At 35.9% G+C, this 27763-nt stretch overlaps 1 protein-coding gene and 2 long non-coding RNA genes across 7 annotated transcripts in view; 1 reads left to right on the top strand and 2 right to left on the bottom strand.

Moving 5' to 3' along the window:
* tbc1d16 (TBC1 domain family, member 16) overlaps positions 1-27728 on the bottom strand; it is a 61496-nt gene extending 33768 nt beyond the window's left edge. For 3 of the 5 annotated variants that reach the window (XR_015479760.1, XR_015479758.1, XR_015479759.1), the window contains exons 1-3: positions 27633-27711; positions 17420-17624; positions 16803-17214 (exon numbers count right to left, since the gene is read on the bottom strand). Coding sequence is in view for 2 of the 5 variants with exons in the window: in XM_087242616.1 (XP_087098742.1) it covers positions 16803-17214; positions 17420-17624; positions 22399-22401 (620 nt within the window). In the remaining 3 variants the exon portion in view is untranslated. 5 annotated transcript variants of the gene reach the window in all.
* LOC101885587 (uncharacterized) lies at positions 224-3841 on the top strand. Its single transcript, XR_015480608.1, has 3 exons — positions 224-442; positions 3120-3193; positions 3306-3841. It is a non-coding gene; the product is annotated as an uncharacterized LOC101885587 (long non-coding RNA).
* On the bottom strand, positions 3569-5044 carry LOC108182812 (uncharacterized). The gene is made up of 3 exons (XR_015480617.1): positions 4826-5044; positions 4555-4589; positions 3569-3665 (listed from the first exon to the last, which is right to left on the bottom strand). It is a non-coding gene; the product is annotated as an uncharacterized LOC108182812 (long non-coding RNA).
* Positions 27729-27763: the final 35 nt, after the last annotated feature.

Genomic DNA, 27763 nt, shown 5'->3' with positions numbered 1-27763 from the left:
GTTCCTGCAACTGCTCAAATCTGTCGCTACGAGTCTCAAGCGCTGTTTTTCACTTGCAAATCTACGTTTCGCTCTCTCGCTCTTCTGCACCATACATCACTGTGACATTTGGTGCAAAAGTGACTTGTGTATCTGCCAACCAAAACGTGGGCTCTCAGAGAAATTCAGCCAATAGGGGATGGGGCGTGACGTCACCGCTCTAGCGCTGCGGAGGCTGAACTTCGAAACCGAAACCCCCTTTGCGAGATTCGCTGCATCTATACCTGATTTGCGTTCAAAAATGCCTGCTTAATTATTTCACAGTAGGAGCAAACATGCCTTAAGAAAAGGAGTACGTTTAAACTTTAGTAACCATAAAAAGTACGCCAGGTGGATGCCTTTCTACTCCAGGAAGCCGCAGCCTACGGCATGAAGGAGGAAGAGGACGCGGTCAGTTTGAAATGTGAGTATTAAACCAAAGACAGTTCTTTGTGTTAAATTTGTATTTGTTGAGCTACTGTACAGTGCACTGTAGAGTAAAGAGGCTTTAAATTATAGTCTATTTTATTTCGCTGTAAATGTTGATTGTGTATTGTTACGGTCTCCAGTCAGCACATATAAAGTAAGGTTTCAAAGGTAAAAAAAGATTATTATCAAATGTCTGACAGAAAAATGTGAAGTGTTGCAGATCACAAGACAAAACAGACATCTGAGTGAGTGATGTATTTGTGCAGATGTAGAATCTGCTGTCAATTGACTGTTGCCAATACTGTTTCAATTAGATACATGTAATCTTACTAAATGAGAATAAAGAGTCATTGTTTAATCTGTGCATCAGTATAGTTGATCACTTGAGGAATTGTGACTGCGTGAGCTTAAAAAAAACACGTTTTGGCAAGCCAGACTCATTTACAATCTTGATTAAAGTATTCTGTTTTAATAATTTTAATCAATTCAGGCTGCAAAAGATGAAAGAGAAACTAATTCAGCATAGAGCGCAGATTTCTGTGCGCATCACGCGTCTGAACGCGCATTAACAAATGCACCTCCCTTTAATATCAGTTCATGCAGTCGTAATTCATACAATAGAAAGTCTTAAAGAACACTAACAGTTAAACAGCACTGTGGGATAATCAGGAGATGTATTGGGCCCGCTTAAACATTATAACATTTTTCTCACGGATAGAGCAAACATTTATTTAACACAGAAACGGACAGATCACAGGCAGTTTCAGTAGTAAAGTTCGTGCAAAGTGCAACATACACAATTCAAACACCAGTGCAAAGCACTTTGTTGCAGTTTGTGTCAAAAACATCAATATTTCGACACATATCCACACATAATCTTGCTTTCGATTTGCTCTCTCTAAATGCGCGTTCTTCTCTTGACTCCCGCTGCTGTGTGTACCTCATCTGTAAATTTGGAGATGTTAGTAACTGAACTAATTTCAATATCACTGACTCGATTAATTAAATACGAAAGCCGTGTAACGTGCTATCGATTGACGTGTTGTCATTTTTCCCCTTTAAATCTCGTAAATTATCGTATGTGATCTCTCTGTTATTGGACTTTTTAACTGAGGGAAAAACGTAAAAATCAAACACAAGATATCTTAAACTGTTACTGTTCACTGCTGTGCTCAACAATACAATAGTGCAATACAATATTAAAAAGTCAAAATTCAATAATAGAATAAATCTTGATAATTCAAGATGTTTCAGGGAGCAGGTCGACGCACACACACAGAGCGCTATGATAAAGCACATGAAACGCCATGTGTGTGTCGATTAAAACATGTTATATGCGAAATAAATTCAGTTTTTTTTTGATAGGCTATAAATGATACTGTATTAGCTATAACTAATAAGTAAGCTAATATGCAAAGAAAATCTGCTATTCAAAAATTTGTTAGTTATAAAAAAATACTAACGTCCATATTGGCTCTGGTGCATTAAATAGTAATAATAACATTAAGATTTTTTTTTAATCACAAAATATAGAAAATAGTATGGAATGTTGACATTTTTTAAAGGTATCATCTTAAAGTTGTAAATTCCAACACTAAAGTTAAAATATTTAATTTTTATAATTCAGCTTTTGCTGAACAAATGATTAAATGTTTTAATTTTAGGGAATAAAAAGTTTTATATTGTTTGTCAACTCTGTCATGGATGATTTTAGTAATATTTAGAAATAATAATAAATAATAACAAGAAAAATCGTAATGTGTAGTTACTAAATTTAAACTGAATTGTCAGTACTTTAGTTTTACAACTTTTTAGCAAAACCTTCTACTTGCTATAACTGCAAAGATCACATGATACTAATGAAATCAGGATTAAAATATTTTTTATTTGTAAAATATGTGATTAATGAAATATTAAGTTTTCCTTTTGTAATTGTGATAATAATAGCATTGACAGTTTACAGTTTAAACATTTAAAATTAAAATATTGGTAAAAAAAATTTTTTTAAAGAAAAGCAAAATAAAATATTTTTGCATGATGGAAAAATGCACTAACTAATTCGTAAATCAAGAAATCGTGATTTTTGGTAATATGATCTTTGAAAATGATGAACACATTTTATAAATATTTTAAAATGTAGCAATGTAATGTAACAATTTTTTAAAAGCTGAAAAAAGGATGGCTTGGTCACTAAATGTACCTGCAACTACAGAATTACCCATATAGTTCATGGAGAGCAACATGTTTTTCTGGAGTTTTCTTGCAAAACTTGGCAAACATCACTTAAGCAAGCAAACACTGACATAAATATAATCTGCAGTACAAATACTAGTTTTAAAATAAAAGTTAGTTTGCTTTATTAAAATGACAGAGAATACTATAAATTATTTTATTACCTTTAAAATAATTGTTTATATATATATAATTTGTTTATTTTTGTTGGCCAACCCAAAATGTCACTTGGCCCACCCTAAAGTTCCAAGCTGGAGCCGGGCCTGATCACAGAGGTGATTTATTCTAGTCTCAATGCTACAGGGAGGCTTTTATTGAGTACAGTACAGAAACTAAAAAAACATATTTTCCATTTGCTATTTATTATTAGTTATTGTATTTTCAAACAGTGATTACATCAGCTTTCTGATTGCTGTTGTGTGTGTGTGCTTTTTCTGCAGAGCTGTTGTGATGGAGCTGGACCTGTAGACAAGGGAACTAACACATTTGAGGAAAAAAGAATCCAAAATAAGAGGTAGGATAATTTTATGACTAGCACTACAGAAATCAAATAACACATTGTGCAGTAAAACAACATTGTTTTTTGAATGTTTTTTTATGTTTTGTATGATCTGAAATATCTGCAGATTGGTGTGTGTGGTGAGGGTAAAGAAGTCCACAGCAGCATCTTGGAAATGCTGTAATGCAGGGGTGCCCAAACTCAGTTCTGGACGACTGGTGTCCTGCAGAGTTTAGAGTCAACTTCAACTATAAACTCTGCAAGACAGCAGCAGTTCTGGACTGAGTTTAGCCACTCCTGTTCTTCTATAGTGAACTGAACAAGACCCTGCATCAGTCCACATGCCCTTGTGTCCTCATCTGGACCAGATGTTGCTGTGGTCTCTTCATCATCCGTATCTCGGGCATGAACTGCCATGCATCACCGTCCTGTTTCAGTCGGACTGCAGCAATGAGGGATGTGATGATGGCGAAGTCCCTCTGATCATCTGTGTGGAGATACAGCAAAACATGGGCTTCTGTCTGTAATACATCACTGTTAGAATAAAGCTTGGTTTCATGTGTTGTTGACTTGTATTTATTTGTCATGATTACTCATATTCATTCTTTTAATAATATAATTATGTTTCTGTTTGTTTTCAATAAATAATGATAATACTTTCAATATTGTATGCATTTCCATTGTTTAACAGAAATGTAAGAAAATAAGATGCATTGCCCAGTGACTACTAGTAGATTTACTTAGTTAATTGTCCACATTTATCATTACTAGCAATAGATTCTTGGTAAAAATGTTAAGTAAATATACATTTTTTTTGGAGTGTAAAATGAATAATAAAACATGGTAGCATTAGTTATTAAGGTAAAGATGGTTTTATATTTGCACATTTAAACATTTTAATGGTTTGTATATTGTTTACCATGGTACTTTAAATATTTGGTCTGAATGACTTCAAAACAACATTAGCACTAATATTTAATTGACTATGGACAGTGCTGTATTTTGAAAGTCATTGGCTGCTAATATGATTTTCCTATATAGAGTTTGAAAATCTTTTTCTGAAATTATATTATTAAGGAGAAAGTCAGAATGTGCAACTATAAAACCAACTTCACCTCAATGCATTGGATGCACCCTGGTCTGCCATTTTTCTAAAATAAATATAGCCTATGAATTAAATAGTTTAATCGTATTATGTGATAAGAATGAATACCAAACATGACATTAGGGCAAGCAAGCCACGTTACGTTTCGTAAAACAAGAATTGTTATCCTAAGTATGAATACTGATCACTAACATAGTTATATTTAAACTAACATCAAACTGTACAACTATAAGTGGTTTTAAAAAACGAAGCAATGAAAACGTATCCTAACTGTATTGCTGCTTTCAGGATGTCATCGATTCAGCTCTGCAGAAAAAGCACACACACACCAGCAATCAGAAAGCTAATGTAAACACTGTTTGAAAATACAATGACTTATAATAGATAGCAAATGTAAAATATGTTTTTTTAGTTTCTGTACTGTACTCTACAGCGAAATAAAATAGACTATAATTTAAAGCCTCTTTACTCTACAGTGCACTGTACAGTAGCTCAACAAATACGAGTTTAACACAAAGAACTGTCTTTGGTTTAATACTCACATTTCAAACTGACCGCGTCCTCTTCCTCCTTCATGCCGTAGGCTGCGGCTTCCTGGAGTAGAAAGGCATCCACCTGGCGTACTTTTTATGGTTACTAAAGTTTAAACGTACTCCTTTTCTTAAGGCATGTTTGCTCCTACTGTGAAATAATTAAGCAGGCATTTTTGAACGCAAATCAGGTATAGATGCAGCGAATCTCGCAAAGGGGGTTTCGGTTTCGAAGTTCAGCCTCCGCAGCGCTAGAGCGGTGACGTCACGCCCCATCCCCTATTGGCTGAATTTCTCTGAGAGCCCACGTTTTGGTTGGCAGATACACAAGTCACTTTTGCACCAAATGTCACAGTGATGTATGGTGCAGAAGAGCGAGAGAGCGAAACGTAGATTTGCAAGTGAAAAACAGCGCTTGAGACTCGTAGCGACAGATTTGAACAGTTGCAGGAACATATTTGTGTTCGTGCTTAGAAAAAAAATAATCAAACATTCTACACACATTCAGCTCTCTTTGTGCGGAATACACATTCTAATCTACAGATGTGCAAGTTTTGTCTGTGACTTCACATTTCTGGATGCAGGTGTGTGAATGTGTTTTGCACCATATACACTGAAACAATAGTAGCAAAGAACATGAGCGGATGAGTTTCTGCATTTGTGATTCGTCCGATGGGATTTGTGCACCTGTACTGAAGGATTTGTGCAGGTGTAAATGTTGCGTTGTGTTTGTTGGAGACAAAAAATACCTACACATTTGCAAATTTGCTCTGCGAGTACAAATTTACTGATACACATTTGCAAATTTGCTCTGCGAGTACAAATGTACTGATACACATTTGCAAATTTGCTCTGCGAGTACAAATGTACTGATACACATGTGTGGCTATTTTTTACAACTACAAATTACACTTTTACAGCTGTTTGGGAGTTTTGCACCAAAAATACCTTCATAGAGGAAAGTTATAGAAAAATTTATGCTGCTCTGAAAGTTCTATTGAAAACAAGGCACCACTCATCACCAGACATATACCATCCATACAGTGAAGCATGGTGGTGGTAGCATCATGCTGTGGGGATGTTTTTTAGCAGCAGAAACTGGAAGACTAGTCAGGATAGAGGGAAAGATGAATGCAGCAATTCACAGAGACATCCTGAATGAAAACCTGCTTCGGAGTGCTCGTGACCTCAGACTGGGGCGATGTTTTATCTTCCAGCAGGGCAATGACCCAAAGCACACCACCAAAATATCAATGGAGTGGCTTTACAACAACTATTTATTTTTAAATGAAATAAATAAATGAATTTAATCCATTTTGGAATAACGCTGTAACATAATAAAATCTGAAAAAAACTGAATTGATACAAACACTTTCCGGATACACTATATTACTGTATCATCTGCATACAGGTGTATTTTGCTGAACCTATTCCAGTCGTTAACGTAGATAGAAAACACCAATGCAGCTAAAACAGATCCTTGGGGAACCCCAGTGTTGACGTGAAGAAAGGATCATTTATAATTTTTCAACAGTCACACATTGAGTGTGTTCTGAAAAATAATTCTAGAGCAGATTGACGAAAACCTAAAAGCCTAAGTCTCTGTAACAGAACAATGCACAATAAGATCAGAGATGCTAAAACAATTAAACATGAACACCTGTCCCACCCATGTTGCCTTTAATATTATTTACCATATTGTTACACTGTGTTAGTAACAATTAAAAACTCACACACAGGGAAAAAACACACTAAAAAATCAGTTTTAGTTAATTAAGTGTTATCCAGCTAAAGCTCTTGCATGACAGCCTAATTCAGCTGCTCTCTCTTCTCTAAATCTGCACATCAATTCATCCGTTCTGCCGTGATGCATTTACCGTGTGAAACTCCGCGACAGCTGTAGGTGTGGATACGCACTTGTGTGTGTGTGTGTGTGTATAAGGACACTGGAAGTGAAGAGGAATGAAAGGAATGCTGGGAGGTTATTGTGCTGGCAGGAGCGGAGCAGAGGCACAAATCAAGCAGCCCTGGCAGCCAATTTCCCCTGACAGCCCTCCTTTCTCTCTCTCCATCTCTCTGTGAATGTCTCTCGACCTCTCGGCACAGCCAGAGCTGTAACCCGAACCGTGGGACCTCGGAGTCTCTCTCACACTCGTCTTTTTTCCCCCTAACAGAGCACGTCTAACAGGCCGAACGCACCTCCAGACACGTCTCCTGTCACCGATCCACTCCGGCAGCCCAAGGTTTATGGGTCATGTGGTATTTGAGAGGTCTTTGGGAGTCCAAACTGCTGCGGGATCACACACACACATACACGAGGCCAGATGGCAGGCCGAGGCCGTGACAGACAGCGCACGGTGCAAAGTTACAGCTCATGTTCTTTACAGGCCCTTGTTTTCTACTCTGGGAGCCTAGGGGTGGGCTTTACAGAGCAGGAAAAATAAGGTGACCAAACTGAACCGAGCGTCTAGTTAATTAGATGGATGGATGGCAACACAGATGTTTGTTGGGAACAGGAGAAACGGGAGAAAATGAGATAACTGAATTGAAGTGCAGTCTTCAGAGGGATGAGAGTTGTGGCTCAAATGACTCCCTATATGTAGTGAATGAGTTTAGTGTAATCCCAAATGGATACACTAACTTTTTTATTGATGGGAAATTGAAATCATTAGGGCTGCACGATTTGAAGAACATAATCCAACTGCAATTTATCTGATTAAAATTGCGATTTAAAATGCAATTTACTATAATTTCATAGAAGAGCGCCAGGTTTGATGTGGTGGTTTTAAAAGCACCAAAGAAAGACCAAGCATAATCAGAAAGTACGCTACACGATGCTATACTGTTTATTTAAAACCACTTTTCCAATAAATTAAAACCGATTCAGTTCAGTTTAGCTTAAATGTCACTGTTATGCTTGATTCACATGGGGCTTCAGCGTCAACGCTTGACAGTGGGCATGTCTGAAGTTGGGTTTGAAGCGGTCATCATAGCTGTGTCACCTGTGTCAGGAAATTAAACCACAATTGGCTACTGCCTGAGCTGAGGTATTTGCATAAAGCGTTCTGATTGGCTGATGCTTCTGTTGGCACTTGAAAAGTGAGAAATTCCCAACTTCCGAAGCCATAGATATAAACATTAGATACTGCATAATTGCATAGATAATGCATAAGGCATACCTTTCAATCCTCCCGTTTTTTCCGGGATTCTCCTGTATTTTAATGTTCTATCCCGCTATCATCCCGTAAAGGTATTTTCCCGTATTTCTCCTGTATTTTCAGTTTTTCTCTGAACAGTCGAGCCTCCCTACACGCAACCCATTTTGCCGAACCACCAGGGGTCACCCCCTTGCTCTAAAATGTAAGTCTTCTGTGTTTTCGCTTTGTTTATTAATGAAAAAACTTATAAATAAATATTAAAAACGGAGCGATTTCCTTTCCTTTTGATTACAGGTGCCGTCGCCCATCCTATACAATCCTCAAAACACTCATATAACTTAATGGTGCAGGACAGTCAGCTGAAGTGCTCCATAGTAATAAACAGATGTTGTTTCCCAAATGGATTCTGTACACGCGATTTGAAGCGGAGAGAAAGTCTGGTTTTTGGGTGCGTGTTTAAACAGACATACACACATAATTAATAATAATAACATATAAGGATGTCGATCTTGATGTTTTTTTCCCAAACACAACTAATTTCGTCTTAAATGAGCATAAAAAGTCAGGAAAGCAGTCGAATGCTTTCATTATAACATTAGATGTGTGCATTTTTTAAGTGGCACCTCTTAATTCATGTAATAAAAAACTCTTATTAAATGAGAGATTCATTCGTTGCTCTTTAATCAGAATGTGTAAGTTATACAGTGGAGAAAACGGCTAATGAGATTGATAGCTTGATTCTGTTTCATTATAACAGCTATTAATTTTAATAAACTGAACTGTTTGCTAATTTATTTGCTGCTAATGTATACTATTTTTTCCTTCTGTAAATAATAATAAAACATATTACTGGCCAGCTAACAGTTTATTTACAATTAAACAGCTCCAAATTAACATATTTAGTAATTTGGGCATTGGGGGGGTGAATCCCTTATTATGGTGGGCATATCCCTTATTTTCACATTCCAATGTTGACAGGTATGCATAAGGGCCCCGAGCATGCCTCAATACCCTCGCCATATTTGTACAGGGCCCCCAGGAGGATAAAACTCATTCAACCACACTCAAGACCAAAGCTATACCTGCCAACATTTCCGTTTTTTCCGGGAATGTCCCGTATTTCAGACCCATCTCCTGTTTTGGTTGTCTCTCAGAAAACTAGCAGAACTTTTGTTCTAAACAAATATGGTTATTGATAATACAGTGACTAAATGCACTGATTATAAGGCAAAGTAGCACCAACAACTCACACTAAATTCCAGGCTTATGCTAGTTTGAATAAAATCAGCAAACAAATGTAAATTAAATGTGACAACAAGATGCTGCAGTGCTAGAAAGTTGGCTAAATGAATATAAAATAATTTAATATTTAATATTAAATCACAACCCAATGAGCACAATGCCACAACAAAATCACAAGCACACGCTCTTTGTCGGCAATGCCCATGGTAACACTTATCCATTGATGTATTTGCATAGAGACCACCAGGAAAACTCCCAATCATAGATATGTGTATATATTTGTATTTATCAATTGCTCCAAATGGCCAGTCAGCCACTGCACCTTGGTCCCACCTTCATTTCAAATTAACTCTACTCTATACCAAAATGGCAGCTCTATTGACACATTCCTTCCAATAGACAACAATAGCATAGGCGACATCTAGTGTATGTATCTATATTCTGCAGCGAGCAACGCAGCAGTGACGGATTCACAGTTTGGTAATGATTGACGTCACCCATATAAAGTGAATGGGAAGCATTGACGCTGACGCCCCGTGTGGATCGGGCATTACATTTCAGTTCCTTTTATTTCAGTTTGGTTTAACACAAATGCCACTGCTGAAGGATGATCCACTGAAAAGCAGCTCCCCAACCAAGCAAGTCATAGGTGAAACAAAAATTAAAAGGTACTACAATACTATAGGTACTAGGTACTATAGGTACTACAATCCTGAACTACAATCCTATAGGGATGAAATAAGTCTGTTAATTAGAAAGTTAGAAAATGAAGATGAATAAACGCAACAGTATTGACTGACAGATGTTAGTTTGATTAGTGAGTTGGATAGCTAGCCACAAAGATTTTAGTTCAGGATAGAAAAAAAAAATCAAAATAAGGTAACTTGTGAGACAGATGTTAGTTTGTTGATTTTAATTATTAAGTTGAAGAGATGGATAATTTGAACAAAGAGAATCAGGAAAATTGAGACAATTTAGCAAGACTACTGAATTAGATGAGTAAAACTGGTTGACTGATTAATTTGGTAGGTATAGGCAGGGTGCGATTTACAGGGGGGCTGGGGAATGCAAGACACTTCTATACAGCTTAAAGTGACATTTAAAGACTTATTTAAAAACTTATCTAGGTTAATTAGCTTAACTAGGCAGGTTAGGGTAATTAGGTTATTTATTGTACAACGATAGTTTCTTCTGTAGACTATCGAAAAAATATATAGCTTAAAGGGGCTAATAATTTTGACCTTTAAATGTCTTTGAAAAAATTAAAAAATTATTTTTTTCTAGCCAAAATAAAACAAATCAGACTTTCTCCAAAAGAAAAAATATCATCAGACATTTCCTTGCTCTGTTAAACATAATTTGGGAAATATAAAAAAAATTTAAAAGGCGTTTGATTAATAATTCTGACTTTAGCGGTATATGAAGTTAGTTTTTTTAGACCGATTAGTTGCCGAAATGTAGAAAATGTTAGCCAAACAGTAAGAAAAAAATTATATATTTTTTATTTAGCAATAACGCATTTGAATTTGATTGTATTATCTTTCTATTTCTAAAGGTTAAAGTTGATCAACCTTTTATTTTAATGGCTATTCAGTGTTCAGCGTAATTGAGTACACCCCATTTTGAAAATTAATTTTTTTATCCATTTCTCTGTAAATATAGGTTGTATATTTTGGTGCATTTATCAGATTTATTAAAGAGATATTTATTAAAATAATATTTTAGTCACCAAAAATATTTAGAAATTGAAAAATAATACAATTAAATTCAAGCAAAATGTTGCAAAAATAAATTACAAGCTACAAAATTGACTAAATATTTCTACTTTTTGTTTCTCTTGATTTTTCCTCTTTTTAAAATTTGTAATATTTTTCTACAACATATACATTTGGGTGTACTAGTTTTTGGACAGTTATCTTAAGTTATTTTGTTAGGTAAGCTCAAGATTTGGCTTCAGTAATGACTAATCTAATATTTGTGCACAAAATAGAATACTAAAAACATGAATTTAAAAGATAGATTTGCCAAGGGTGTACCTGTATATGCTAAGCACTTTAACTGGTAAATAAAACTTTAGGTGCACCAAAAATGATTGCCTATATTCACTGAGAATCGGATCAAAATCTTCATTTTCAAAAGGGGTAGAGTAAATAAGATCCAACTATCTATCAGTGTGGCCATCCGACTTGCCATTCCTTTCATAAGCAGTAACCCTGTGAGCGTATTGTAGTGTATTTCCAGAAACTGAACTCCACAGGGACCGGCTCTACCCCTGAGGGCCTGTTTATTACATCATACTGAAACTAATGCCCCCAGAGGCAGTGCTGTCCAACACTCTTAACACATTACCCTTACATCATCCCCGCCAAAACAGCAGCTCAAACTCTGACTGGGACTCTGGAGGGGGTTTCAGGACAACACACACTTCTGCTACACACACGGCCTGCCTTCACCTCAGCTATTTAAACAGGATTTTTCCTGCACTGATGAAACGAGGGAGTTCGATGCACCATGCGGGCACACGCATTCAGAAATTACCATACACCGATGAGCACATTTGCATACGACCACCCATGTTCACAATGGAAATCTATTCAGCTTTCAGGAATTTACGGGGGATTGTGATCTCGCATAGAGACTGGCCAATCATAACACAGGGCATTTGCATATTAAAAAAAACAGACCATGTTATTTGAAATATGAGAAACACAAACTTTACAGATCCCAAGGACATTTGAGAGGCGCACACATAAGAATAATTATATTATATTATATTATATTATATTATATTATATTATATTATATTATATTATATTATATTATATTATATTATATTATATTATATTAAACTAACCTAAAACATCTTGCATAACTCATAATGAAGTTGGAACATGATTTATAGTTTAATGAGTTACAATTAACTATATGTTGTCATGACTAATTGATCATATATTTTTTACAGCGTAATAGCGCATGCTGACTGGATTGAACAAGCCCTTCCTCACAAATAAATGTGGAGAAGCACTCAAATCAGAGCTTAATAGGAATTTAATAGGGTGTCCTTACTTTTTCACGACTATATGTACTGTAGGTCATATTGACTGGTATATGTTTTTCAAACTGGAAAGAATGAATTTGCTCAAAAAAAAATGCACAAATAAAAAATTTGCACTCGTCTTAAAATGTATGAATCATGTTACTGTACTTGGAGATCAGCAGAAATGAGTACACCCCCTTTGAAAATTCACGTTTTATCCTTTTCTCCTTGAATATGGAGAATATGGTGATGAATGTACTGTTTTATTAAACCAAACACTCTGTTAAAATAATAGGGTTAAAAATACCCCAACATATAACCCAACTATAGGTTATTATAGCACCTTTACAACTATTGGTTATTTTAATCCAATACATTGGGTTAAATAATTTATTGGGTTAAATAATTATGGTTGTGTAAATAAATAAATGTCTTCGCTGGGTCCTGAAGGCGAGAATGATGGCGGAATATCCCAAATATGTGTACCATTTTCTGTAGAGATGAACACGGGAGCTGGAGAAAGTGTTTTATCCTTTTAAAATAGATCGTCTATAATGCTTGTGTTTGTATCAATAATAAAGAGTGCTGGTGAAACGTATGTAAAAAACATGACACAAAGAGCTAATTTGATAAAAGAAAAAGAAAAACAATATTATTGCATTACAGCTTAAATAAATTTTATAACACAAAAACAACATTACGCATGCATTTTAATACAGCTGTTCTGTGTCAGTTAAATCAGTTGACTGTTAAAAATCTAAATTTTAACTGGACCAAATAAAGGTTAAAAATAACCCAACAAAGCACCAAATATTTAACCCAACTAATGACGTTATTAATAAATAACCCAATAAAGGTTAAAAATATACGAACAAAGCACCGAATATTTAACCCAACTGGTGACGTTATTAATAAATAACCTAAGAAAGGTTAAAAATAACTCAACAAAGCACCAAATATATTTAACTCAACCATTGGGTTAGATAAATAACTCAATGTCTTTTTAGAGTGTATTATTCAGTAATAAAAGTGAAACTCTTTAGAATTTTTTTTAAATACAAGTATTTTTTAAACTACAATTTATAGAAAACAACTAAATTGTATATTTTGTATGGATTTTATAGCATGCTTTGATTGTTTATTTCAATGTTTATTTAATGTATCCCACTTTTTACATCTAAGCAATACCTTGCAAATGTCAAACCTTGCGATGAAAAAAAGTATGTTTTTACCAAAATAATGAAAACCTTGGTTTTCTCTATTCTTGAAAAGGGTTAAAGTTTTTGAGTATTTCTTTTTTATTAATTTTCAAATATATCAATTCACAAACCCTCAAACCAAGAATAGAACAAAACATGGCTGTCAATTACTTTAGCCTACAATAATAATAATTTAATAATAAAGGAAATCAGGTCAGTATCCTCAGCAATAAATAACCGGAGAACTTTTAAGCAAATGTTACAGTAAGGACAGTTAATGCTATTTTTAAAGAAAAAGTTAAACATTTTATTGAGATTGGGATTGTTGGTGATTGTAAGGGTGTTAATGGCCAGATTGGAAAGCTAAACATGAACAAAGTAAAGTTAAGACCTGTTAATAAACAGTTTAAGACCTACAAGGCAACATTTATGTAAATACAATTTAATTAAAGTAATGCTTTTTATTTTGAAAAGTTATTTAAAAAAATAGGAAATTACCAACTTTAGTGTAAGGCAGCTATATGCACCTTTGGCCCACGCCTCTCAGTGATGGTTTTTGGCCCGTTATACCAAAATGTTAACAGCATCTCATAGAAAGATTTTTTGTTGTTGTTGACAAATCGGATAGGATGAACTACACTGTATGATGGGATCCACACAAATCAATTTGTGTTAGGGCAACATGGAGGATTTAAGTTAACTTCTTAGTTCGGACAAATTTAAGTGGATTGCAAATAAAACAATTAAGTTGTCCCCGAAAAAACTTAAATAATTGTGTTGTTTCAGCTTATTTTAAATAAGTTGTCCGAACAAACATCAAACGTAATTGTAGTGCCTTTAGATATCCGTTAATATCAAAACAATAGCGCACTTTTAGTCACAAATATATATTTTTGAAATATAAATAAATAAAATGGTACTAAAAAACGCACGTACAGAAAAGAAAACACAATACAAAACTGAAAAAAAACGAGAAAGACGTAGCCTAATTAAAGAGAAACAGGCCGACTTAGACACGAATGATCCAGATTTTCCAGGAAGTGCAACTAAAATGGATGCGGAATGAGGGAGTGCGCCACAGACAGCGGTGATATTTTGTGATGGGCTGCTCGAGTCCTGCACTCACCACTGCTGCTCAGCCCAAATAACAAAAGGAGGAAATGATGCTGAAAGAGGGAATGTGAGGGAAATCTGTACAGTAGCACACAGTCTCCGATCGTCAACCTGCACTTCTACACACGCACAGCGCCCTGTAACAGCTCCACCTTGTGGACACAGTACAGCATTACTATGACATATCCAGAGAACACTCGAAGTACAGTTTACAAACATTTTATATTTTATATTTAAAAACGAAAAAGAAAAAAATATATACATAATAAATAAATAAATAATATATTTATATACTTCCAGCCGCAATCCAACACTGGGAAACACCCACACACTTGCAAACACTCATATACACCACGGCCAATTTAGCTTATTAAATTCACCTGTTTGGACTCCGGGGGGAACCGGAGCACCCGGAGAAAACCTACGCGAACACGGGGAGAACATGCAAACTCCACACAGAAATGCCAACTGACCCAGCCAAGGCTCAAACCAGCGACCTTCTTGCTGGAGATTATGTTACCCACTGCTTCACCCTGCTGCCTATATGAAGTATATATTTAAATCAATGTATATTTTAAAGAAATGTTATCGATTTGTAAAGAAAAATCTTTTATTCATTTTTTTTTTTATTTAAAGGAAATATTGTAAATGGAAGTTTCGCTGCATCCCATTTGTTTTTCTACACACAGCTAGTTTCTTTAAGGAAAAAAAAATGGCTAATTTGGCAGAATTGGCAACACAAACCAGTACCAATAATATATTTTAAATTGAGGATGTACAAAGAAATTTGGCAGAAACATTTAGTTGCATCTTGCAAGCAGTTTAACATGCTTTTAAATGTAAAGCATGCAGTAATTATAAATCACGTTGCTATTATTACTAGCATTAAGTGTGAGAAACCGTTGCCGTTTTATCATTTAAATCATCCGTAACACTTACGGAAGACGGTCTGTGATGAAACGAAAAACACATGACGCTGTGCTGAAAAATGTAATAAGCTGAGCTGATCTATGAATTATGAATAAGCTGTGAGCAGCTCCTCTTACTGCACACAGACCTGCAGCAGCACAGAACACGAGAAACACACACTCACACCAAACATCTTCCCCCACACCTGCTAATACACACAAATACAAACATACACACAATTGCAGCGCTAAAGCTCACACATTCTACAAACACACTTTGTGAAATCACACATTCATCTCAAATCTAAAATACACAATAAAGAGAAAATCATTGGGTATTAGGATGTAAATTCACACTCCTGTTTCTTTCAAAATACCCTACTTTTAAAAACATATTTTTAAATGATTAATATGCTAATAAATCAATTCTTTATTCAACAAGGATGATTAAAATGTTCTAAAAGTGTCATTTAAATTTAACTTCAATCAATAGAATTCTAAAATAAATAAATAAATAGATTCTATCACCAAACCAAAATTATGATATAAAAATGTAAATTTAAATTTTAGGTTTAATAAAAAAAATCTAAATATCTGAAGGTTATGCAAGAACATTTGTAACATTTATATTTTATGTAGGCACATACATACCTTCAAAAACAACAAAAAAAACAAATAAATCAAAAGACTTCAGCATTAAAGAGCCCCTATTATACATTAAAAAGGGTCATATTTTAGTTTTAAGGGTCTCCAACAACAGGCTGATAAGGATGCAGGGTCAAAAACCCTTTTAATGTTCTTATAATTTGCATTTATTTTTACCTAAATATCCCAGCGACTCCCATATGATTCGTTCAGCGATCCATTTGTTCCCAAACCCCTCCTTAGCGCGAAGCTAATCTGACATCTCTGGGCCGACTGCAGTCTGTTGCGATTGGTCGACAGCGTTCAGCGCGAGACAGAGTGAAATGGCCACCACGACTTATAAACAATATTGAAGTAGTCACAGTGCACGTGAGCACAGCTCCCAACACTCCTGTTTTTTTCCGGGAGTCTCCCGTATTTCAAACCCATCTCCCGCCACCCTCCCTTTTTGTTATTTATCCCAGAAAACTCCCATAATTTTCAAAGTTGTCAGCGATTCCTCCTATTGTAAAGTCATGCAGTGTGTATACATCTGTGACGCGACTACTTTGCAAATCGTGCAGTCTGAACTTTGCATTATGTACAGCACTGCAGTAAGTCTTGTGGCTGTTTCTAATTGTGGATTATAAATAAATGAACTTTTTCTGTGTATGTCTGCATTACCGTACTCTAGAGGTGTCCCCTCACCTGCTCTCATTGTCCAGGAAGACGGAGCTGCTGCTTTCGCCCAGAGCCTCGCTGACCGGCGATAGGCAGAACGGTGAAGAGAAGGTGTCCGAATCGGAGCCAATGGTGCTGTCCCGGCTCACCTCATCTGCAGAGAGCTCACATGAGCCTTCGTCTCCTTCTTCCAGCAGCGCCTGGTTCTGCGGCTCCTGGCCCTCTTCATCAGCAGCCTCTTCCTCCTCAGGGGCGGCTGGCGGGCGAGAGTGGCTCCGGTGGGCTCGGCGGCGGGGATTTCTGCGGACGGGCGAGCTTTCAGGCGTGATGTAGCGTAGGGCCTCCTCGTCTTGCCGCTGGATGCGAGAGTTAGGCACCCAGGTGAGGATAAGTGTGGAGCCAAGGGTCTCGTCTTTCTCCAGGTGCACGCACAGATAACCTGAAAGATGAACACAACTGAAGAGTTCAGATGCAAAACCCTTGTGTGTCTTTATGCGCATTTTCAAAACGTATGCGCATCTCGGCGTTCCCATCAACCGATTTTTAAGCGCATATCCAAAATGCGCATAAAAGAAGGTGGATGGAAACGTAGCTTATGACACCGTGAACAACTGCATTGTGGCTTGATGTTGTCCCCGTGGTACCTGGGTGATGTTCAGGCAGTCCAGGCAGGGGTTCGGCAGGATGCACACACACATTGTTCTTGGAGAAGATGATCTCTCCATCCAGCACGCTCCGGGAACCCCCTGTGCCCACGTTAAACGTCAAAAAGTCAGAGGCTTTGGAGGATGCACGTCGCAGGAGTCGACCGAATGACATCTCCTCCAGTGACCGCTCACTGCTCCCATCCTTTAAAAAAAAAAAAAAAGAGAGAGAAAAGTTCATTTAAAAGGGAAAAATTTCTAATTCTGTCATTATTTACTTATCATTCACTTGATTCAAACCTGTTTGAGCTACTTCCTTCTACTGAACACAAAATGTTATACACTGAATAATGTTAGAAACTATTAACAGTTGACTTCTATAGTGTTTGGGTTTCCTACTATGGATGTCAATGTTAACAAATGACCTTCTTTAGTGTTCAACAGAACAACCCAAAATAAAATCTGAAATTGTGTGAACCTAGTCAATGATATACAGTGACGTGAACTTTTCCCTGGATATTTATAACAACCAAAAGTAATTCATGTATGGAAAGAAAAACTAATCTACTTAGTCTAAGTTCTGTGCAATAAAACGAACGGACACAGGAAAAAGTAATAAACACATGAAGAAGAGGGGAAAGCCCAGACAGCAGCTGAAATCTCTTAGTAGTTCATTGTATATGAATATTAGCTGTAGCGTCCATCACAAGGATGAAGATGAAACCATGGTGGACATTTCAGCAAGTCAGTGATCCAGAACACAGCCAAATAGACTCTCAAAGCTTTCAGAGAAAGAAAATCAAGCTGCAGAATGGCCCTGCCAATCACCTGACTTAAATCCAGCTTAATTCAATATCAACCTGATTATCCAAATAGACAAATCTCAAATGAAATGATGATCTAATCGAAATATTACTTCATATGTACAACCACTGAAAGCCACAGTCAAATCTGTCACCTTTTTCAAACCAACTGCAGGGTTATTTCTGCGTAAGTCACACAAAGACACACCTTAAACCAACAGACACACACAAACGTTAGGCCAGCTCACTGAAGCGACCCAAAGCTACAGCCGTTTGTGTTATCTGTTCGCCAGACGGAAGCTTAAGTGTGCTAAATGTCTTAAGAAAACAATTCGAAAACCCATTATGGCTAGTTTCACAGCCAGAGTCTTAATGCTTGCAAGCCTGCAAAGCAGTGAATGCAGACACATCTCACTAATTTATGTAATTACATAAGCATGCTCTATAACCACATATTAATAAAGACTGAGAGATTCTACAGAACATTTTGTGCCCTACTACAGCCAATTGCATAATTTAAAATGCCCCTTTTGCGATGGAAATGTAAAGAATTCAATTAATATCTCACTATACAAGCAACATCTTTAAAAGGAGAAGAAAAATAAGTATTTTCTTTCAATAACCAATGATATTTTCTCATAGCATCTAAAGTGCTTTGTTCAAGCATCCAGTGTTTCTAAACTCCGCCTCTTGAAAATATACTCTGCTCTGATTGGTCAGATAGCCTAGTCTGATGTGATTGATTGGAAAACAAACTTCCATACTTTCCATATGTCAGTTTCAGCTTTGGAAGCTTCCACTTGTAAAAACAGTGATACAAACAGTGATGATGTGGTTTAACCGTATCAATTTGTAAAGAGGGTTTTCTTCCACAGCCCGATAAGCAGTGTTGGTTTAACAAAACACATCAGCAAAACAGGCCACAAAGATAAAATAGTTGTTGTTCATGGGCAGACAATAGAGACCATACTCCAGCATTCTACAACTTCGTTATCAACCTAGTATACACTCTTAGAAATAAAGCTATGAGAGCTGACACTTAAGGTGGCACCTTTTTACAATTAACACGTTTGTACCCAAAGAGTCCATAGTGGTGGCTCATTGCTACCATAAAAGTGCAAGCGTCTTGAAATTGTTACGTAGTAATATGTTAGATACAAATATAGAGCATTGGAGAAACAATTGTAAGATAAGACTTTCAAATCGCGTCGCTATTTTTTTTCGCTATTGCGTCTAGGCTAGTTTTTGGCAGCAGAAGTCGCTCTAGGCTAGTTTTTGACAGCTTTAGGCTAGTTTTTAACAGCAGATGGCACTCTAGGGCAGTGTTTAATATCAGACAGTGCTCTAGGCTGGATTTTAGACAGCAGATGGCACTCACGGCTAGTTTTTTAACAGCAGATAGTGCTCTAGCCTGGACTCTAACAGCAGATGGCACTCTAGGCCAGTTTTTAACAGCATATAGTGCTCTAGGCTGGATTTTGGACAGCAAATGGCACTCACAGCTGTTTTTAACAGCAGATGGTGCTCTAGACTAGTTTTTGAAAGCGGATTTCGCTTAAGGCTAGTTTTTGACATAAAAGATGGTGCTTTAGGCTAATTTTAACAGCATTAGGCTAGTTTTAACCACAGATCTCTCTCTAGGCACGTTTTTAACAGCAGATAGTGCACTAGGCTAGATTTTAACAGCAGATGGCGCTCTAAGGCAGATTTTTCCTATAAACTGAAATGTTTACGAGGAGGAGCGTCATGCAAGCTGACTATGAACACTTGTAATGTGCTTAAACCTTTCCTAACCTCATTAACAATCTTTTTAGGTTCGAGTGGTATTTGTAGAGAACTGGAAGCAAGCAGAGTACAGCTGTTTGTAAAGCATACAACGCCATCTGCAGTTAAAAACTCATCTCAGAATCAATTGAAAGCTTAAAATCATTGCAAAATTGTTTTCCCAGAGGATTTTTTACCACAGCCCTATATGAATTTTTATAGTACAAATGTGGACCCTTTGTGTACCTTTTAAAAGCTCCATTGACACTTTACTTCTGAAACTTTAGCATAACTTGATCTTCGATACTTTGCAGGCCTTTTTTTGTTTGTTTGCTTTTTTACATTCACTAACAGCTATATTACACACTACATTAAAAGAGAATTTTTCCAGAAAGCACAATGATGCACTTTACGATCCCCAAAGTTCGAGTATTGAAGATTTATACTGTTTGTGCAGCTATATTCGTTATCTTTCCTATTAATCACAATCTATCAATGCATCAACTAAAAACTAGAACATTGTACAGTAGCAACCACTGTTCATAAATTAGTGTTGTTTCAAGTAATCTAAATGATAAATGCTAGCCTTTTAAGCAAAAAGAAAAAGAACAACAACAATTGTGAACTACATTAAAACAGGTTACGCAACACAATAGTCTACATTGCTCAAGAACTTCCTCAAGACAAATGTCTGACTTCACTGTTCCTCTTCTGTCTCTTAACAGACAGGAAAAAACGCATTTACTGACACGTTAATCTGGGAGACGGATAAAAAAAAAGATTTTAGTTTCAATAAATGCATTACTTTCTTTTTCTCTTTTTTCAAACATATTTTTATTGAACGTTTTTAGTGCAAGAAAATTACATTGAGTAAAATTATATATCCATCATACATGTTATTTAAATTCTAACCCCCACATAAAAATAATAATAATAATAATAATAGTAAATAAAATTGTAATTAAATAAACAAATAAAACAAATTACATTAAACACTAAATTTTATTACAAAAAGGCATATTACATTTCTTTCGCAAATGTAATAATGTAATAATTTTTTTAAATTTGTCTTAGAGACTTAGAAGTATCTATATAATCAAAAAAGGGTCCCAGGTCTGATAAAATAGAAAAGGTTTGTTCTTCATAGCTGTGGATGTGGATTTCTTTTGAATTTCTTATTATTTCAGAATTCTTTGAATAATAATGTCTCTTTTACATTCTAAATTGTACTATTTTTATGCCTATTCACTTACTGTATACAGTATTTATATTTAATACTTGTATATATATCTTTTTTTATTTTGCTGTAGTAATAATAATAAAGCTCCATTAGCAGTATAGTACCGTCTTTCCATTTTCACTGCAGTTACAATCAAATAACTGCAATCTTGTTGAACACAAGAGCCTTCTGTCAAAACTTCCTCAAGACGGACGCATCATTTCAATATTTCTCTTTAATCTTGAGATTTTTGTTTCCTGACTTAATTAACACCACCCAGCTCTTCCTCTTTAAAAAAATGCCATTTAAAAACTTCCTGCCACAAAACAAAAGAAATCCAAAGCGAAAAAATTGGCCACATTCGAAATTCGAAAACCATTTTAAAAAAAGCAAACGAAAGCACAAGTGAACACTGTCTGACAGGAGCTCAAACCCACTGAACAAACATAGAAAGCATTTGGATATTTTGGGAGAAGAACAAGTTTATCCAGTAAGGTCGCTTGCCTTAAGACTCAAGAGTCCAATTCTCCCTTATTTTCATAAGCTCTATTCAATTAGACCCATGTATCATATGGCTGTAATTGCAGTGAAAACATGCTTCCAGTAAACACAGTGTAAATTCCGCATTACAGCAAATCAGGAGAATGTGGCTGTGCACTATCAGTAGTGTACTAAGAAGTGAGTGTCACTGGTAGAAGCATGTGTTGTTTCTCCTTGGATCTGTCAGCACTGCTGCAATCGCTCACTCTGGCAGATATCAAGCTTTAAACAACACAACGGAATGCACTAAGGGAGAAACCCATTCAAATATGTCATCAAATGCAGAGCAACAGCAATAAAGGAACCATAGTTTACTCAAACATTTGAATTCCTTCATGATGCTGTCAAATCTGATCTACTTTCTTCTCAGTAAAATCAATGATATTCTAAGGAATGACCACTGTAAACGCCACTATAGGCCAGCTATGAGTTGAGAATGGTGATACTGTTCAATTTACTATACTACACGATTAAATTCATCTTTATTTCTGTAGTGCTTTGCTTTCTACAATGTATATTTAGCAGATGTAAGAGCATCTTAATGAAGAAAAGAAAGTAAAATTTCCATTTTAATTGTTCAATATATTCAAAAAGGCGGCAACACCAAAAATGCCAAAAAACAAATTTATTCAATTAAAAAGGCTGACACAAACCATGTAACGTTTCGAGCATGTGGCTCTTCATCAGACAGTGTTCATCACAGTAAGGTGCTCCTTTTTGTACTCTTCCGGATCAAATGATCTCCTACTAGCTCACAACAAGTAAAAGCTAAAAAAAAACATGACAAAATATACATTTAAAAATTATACAACTTATTCAAAGCGAAAAAACAAAAACAAACCATAATATACCATCACAAATTAAAGAAAACAGAATATAACAAGGAAATACAAAAAATAAATAAATAAATAAAATAAAATATATACATGTACAACAAAATAGAGAAAAAACTCAATAAAAACATCTAATTAAACATTAAAGAATTATTAAGGAAAAGGATGAATGCCGAACTCCTCAATTAAACCTTTTGGAGACAATGTATCTGTGAATACAGGGCTTCCAACGAACACAATACAAAGAGAGAAGTGCTTACAGTTTAACTTTAATTCTGGTCCAGAGAATTGTAAAAAATATATAGCTAGCATTTGACAAAGGACAGCTTCCAGAATCTCTCTCAGTTCAGTGCTGGACTCGGTTAAAACTCCCCAAAGAAGGAGCAGCAAAAACCATAATAGATGAAGCTGTGGATTGTGAGCCACAACCTGTAAGTATTTTTAATTGTTCAAATTGATCTAATAATTAGCCAATTAGTTACCATATTTAGCCCTAACGGTATGTTGTAGCAAAAACATAATCATCAAGGATGTAAACAAGAGGAAATGCAGTTTGGCACCCTTAACAATTTAGCTACAAATTCATATTTATTAATCAAACCGCTGTAAACAGCCACAATCTTCACCAGAGCTGCAGTGTCTCTCTATGCAGACGCTTTCCCTGCGTTCTACATCTCAAATAACAAACTCGCAAAAGACGTTTCATATTACTTACACATGCTTTTTCTGAATACATATGAAAGACACTTGCCAGATGGTATTTTAGAGAGCAGGAGTGAGGTTCAGCTGTGTCCTCTGTGTCATTTTCTCTTTGATTCAGGCTCAAACTCATATGGCTAACAGCTACTCTGACTGACAATAATCACACAGCACAAAAAGCATGTGCTATAAGAGGCATGACGCTTTTCCTGGTGATGTGGAGCTTATTTGGAAATCACAGCACATTATGTTAACTGACCAATCAGAGCCTCTTGAAGATGGGTCTTTCGGAGGAACTAGGAAATATGACAGTTGTTTTCATGTTAGCTGAGTAGCTGTGTATAATCAAAGTAAGATATATGAAAAATATAATGTAATTTTCTACAAGTAAAGCGTAAGCTCACACTGCTTTGATTCTTATAAACACAACCAAGCCTTAAAATTACACTCTGGTCCACCTCTTTAAAGTCACGGCGCAAAAATTAGTACTATAAATATAGGGAAAAATATGATATAAAAGTTTGATAAAAAGAAAACTATATAATTAAGAGAAGCATTTAAAATATATTAAATTCAGCTGAAATGTTGTAGTTTGTGATTCAGTTTTGAAACACCTCATGTGAAAGTAAATATATTATCCGACTATTCTTGATGTTGGTGACCACACTCTGATCATGAAGAATAAAACTATTTAGCAAAAATAAAATATACAAATCTATTGTCTGTATTTACTGAGAAAGTTATATATTATCCTTTCTTAAACCAAAGGTCACAGTATGCTGATTGTTCCAGTAATTTTTAACCCCTTGCTCACTTTGTTGTTGTTCTAATGCAGTGTGTGCTTCATTCTTTTTTTGCTTGTGGCCATAAATGCATTAAAAATGTGCCCTTTCATAAAATGGCAGTAAATAGCAATGACTATTAAGCTTTTAAAGAAGGATGTAAATGTATGACAGAATTGTTTTATTATGCGATGTAAGAGAGTTTGGAGAGAAACAACCTAATTCAAAAAAACTTATTTGATGAATTTTACCCATTAATTTGTGCATATATTATGTATCTTCACTAATGCTGCAGTTCATTCAGACTCATCCAGGACAAACACTCAATGTGAGAAATCAAGATTAATAGAAATGCTATACAAAAAATTATTATAATATTTTTTCTCTCAGCTAAATATACCTTGTGCTTGTTGCAACAGCCAGTGAAAGAAGTCATCTGTCTTCAGACAAGGGATTTCAAGCCATTTTTCTAGGCTTTGTGATAAATCTTGATTTTGCGAGCGAGTGTGAACCGCAACACTAATAGAGTTTCATGAATGCATGGTCATGCACAAAGACTAACAGTCAAGGTCAGTTTTTGAAATATGTGCAACATGGGACCATTCTTTGATACCTTTGCATCATTTTAAAACTTAAATTTTAAAATTTTGATTAAGCTGGTCACAGTTCATCAGGACAGCTCCTTATTGAAGATGATTTGCAAAATTCATTCATTCATTTTCTTTTTGGCTTAGTCCTTTTATGAATCTGGGATCGCCACAGCAGAATGAACCACCAACTTATCCAGCATGTTTTATCCAGCATATGTTTTACGCTGCAACCCATCACTAGGAAACATCAATATGTACTCATTCACACAAGTACACAACGGGCAATTCAGCCTACCCAATTCACCTACAGCGCATGTTTTTGGACTGTGGTGGAAACTGGAGCACCTGGAGAAAACCCACACGAACACAGGGAGAACATGCAAACTCCATACAGAAATGCCAACTGACCCAGCAGAGGCTCAAACCAGCCACCTTCTTGCTGTGAGGTGATTGTGCTACCCACTGCACCACCTATATAATATGCATTATGATGCTAAATAATGCTATACTCAATATGGGATACAATATTTAAAAATGACCAGCATATGTTTAATATTGTATCGGGTAATTAATAAATTAACAAAAAAACAAAAAACATTTGGAAGAACCGTGGAGTCATTGTTTTGCTGCCCTAACATGGCATAATTGCTTGGTCATAAAATATTTCTGCATTTTCAGCTAAAATCCTTACAGATTTCTGGATAAGAAGACCAGCACGCACACACTGTTTGGTTTCAGAGATGATTGTGTTGACATGATGAAACTACATTGCCAAAAATTATTTCATTAAATCAGAAATGCACATTTGCGAGATTTTGATCATTTTAAAACACTGAGCAGCCCTGCTATTTACAGTCATTTTTTGGACTTTTATTTTTTTTATTTCACTTTTTGTGGTCTGAATGTGTCACTGAAACAATCATCACAATGGTGTCAAATAAATAAATAAAAACAGCATTTTTAATTTAAGTTAAATTACCTCATCAAACGGTAGACCCAAAGAAAGACCACCCCCCACCACAACCACCACCATCACCATCCAAAAAAAACAACTATATATTTTTTCTCTTCAGTTTCATGGAAAGTGTGCACATTTTTTGTGCACAGTGTGAACATTTTTTTTTAAATATCTCTTTTTGAAAGCCACCTTTTTAATAAGCTTCCTTAAACTACGTAACATGATCATCAGTAGCGTCACTACTTGCCACTAGCTTACTACATTTCTCAGTAGTGTCGCTACTTTCTAATTTAAATAGCTTTATAGTAGCGAAGCTATTTTATTAGTCAAATAGCGCAGTAGCGTCCACACAAGCTACATTTACAGATCGCGGATCAATAAGTGACGGCACCGACATTCACGGAGCTGTGAGGCCGGTGTGTAGCCGGTGAAAGTAAATCAATATGATGATTAAAATGAGGAATTCTTCTACTTCCTGTTTTACGGTGTTCGACAACAAACTTTTTGGTGTGTTACTGCCACCTCTGGTAGGCGATGTCGCTAACCGAAACTTGCTTGATGGAAAGATGAAACAGGGAGAGGAGTTAAGATGCAATATAACTTAATTATATATATATATATATATATATATATATATATATATATATATATATATATATATATATATATATATATATATATATTGTGCTTGCCTAACACTGCTAATCATCATGCAAATATATCTATTCGAGTAAAGAGTATGGGTGTAGCCCCAGTGTCCTGACTAAAATTCTCTCTCGGCCCTCAACCATCATGGCCTCCCGATCATCCCCATCCACTGAATTGGCTCTATCACTGTGCCTTCACTCCCCTTATAGCTGATGTGTGGTGAGCGCACTGGTCCTGTGGCTGCTGTCACATCATCCAAGTGGATGCTGCACACTGGTGTTGGTGTGGACAGACCCCCTCTCATGACTGTGAAGTGCTTTGGGTGTATGGCCAAACATGATAAATGTGCTATTTAAATACACATTACATTACAATATTCAAAACCTAAACCATTATTTCATCCTCAACAGCACAACATGAACATATATGTGATTATAAATTGGGAAATTGTCAGCGCCAATAGCCTAGTGGTTAAGTGTGCCAACATACAGCACCATGGTGCTCACGGTGACCCGAGTTTGATTCCCGGCTCGAGGTCCTTTGCCATCCCTACCCCTCTCTCTGCTCCCAATACTTTCCTGTCTGCAACATCTACTGTCCTTTCCAAATAAAAGTTAAATATATATATATATATATATATATATATATATATATATATATATATATTTTTTTTTTTTTTTTTTTTAAATAATAAATAAATTGGGTGATTAATTTGTGTTCCTCTTAAGAAGGAAAGCAAAAAGGTTATGGAATAAATTGACAGAATGTCTCTCTTTAAATGTCATTTAAATAGATGCTGCAATTACAAATATAACAACAGAGCTATAAAGTGTATGCTTGTCATAAAACAAACATTATACATTCCATAAACTATACAAATACATTTAATATGTATTTGTACACTTAAACAGTTATTTGTATGTAAATATATAGTGCATTTATACATTTATTAGCTACATTTATGTCTCTGTATATACATTATACAACTACATGACAACAAATACTCACATAAAGTGCATATTCAGTCTAATTGTATATGCATTTCTATAGAAATTACACAAATACATGAAAACAATTGCTGACATGTACTCATATTGGTCATGTTCAGGCCTTTATAAGGCATTTAGTCCTTCTAATAAGGTTGATTGACCAGTGCCAATATTGTATTTGAACATATAAGCCCCCATTTCCCATTGTGCAGGATCACATATCGCACACGAGGATTGATTTCAGACATGAGCGGCTGGCGTCCCGTTAGCTCTGCTATGATAGAGGCACATCACTGCTGGACCCGTATGGGACGCCAACTAAACTACTTCCAATGCTGACAGCCGCGAGAACGCATGCGACCGAAAACAACACAAGCTGCAGACTTACCTTCAGTGCCAAAAACGAGAACAGCCGTCGCTACTCGTCCATATCCGAAGCGGCGCGACCTACTCGTACGTTAAAGATCGAGGCTCCGGTGAATGACGCGCATGTTTATCGGTGACACTTCACTCCGCACG

Source organism: Danio rerio, chromosome 3, assembly GCF_052040795.2.
Source record: "Danio rerio strain M-AB ecotype USA chromosome 3, GRCz13ab, whole genome shotgun sequence".
Taxonomy (NCBI): domain Eukaryota; kingdom Metazoa; phylum Chordata; class Actinopteri; order Cypriniformes; family Danionidae; genus Danio; species Danio rerio.
The sequence above is the reverse complement of the archived record's forward strand: the minus strand, read 5'-3'. Positions and strand labels throughout refer to the sequence as shown.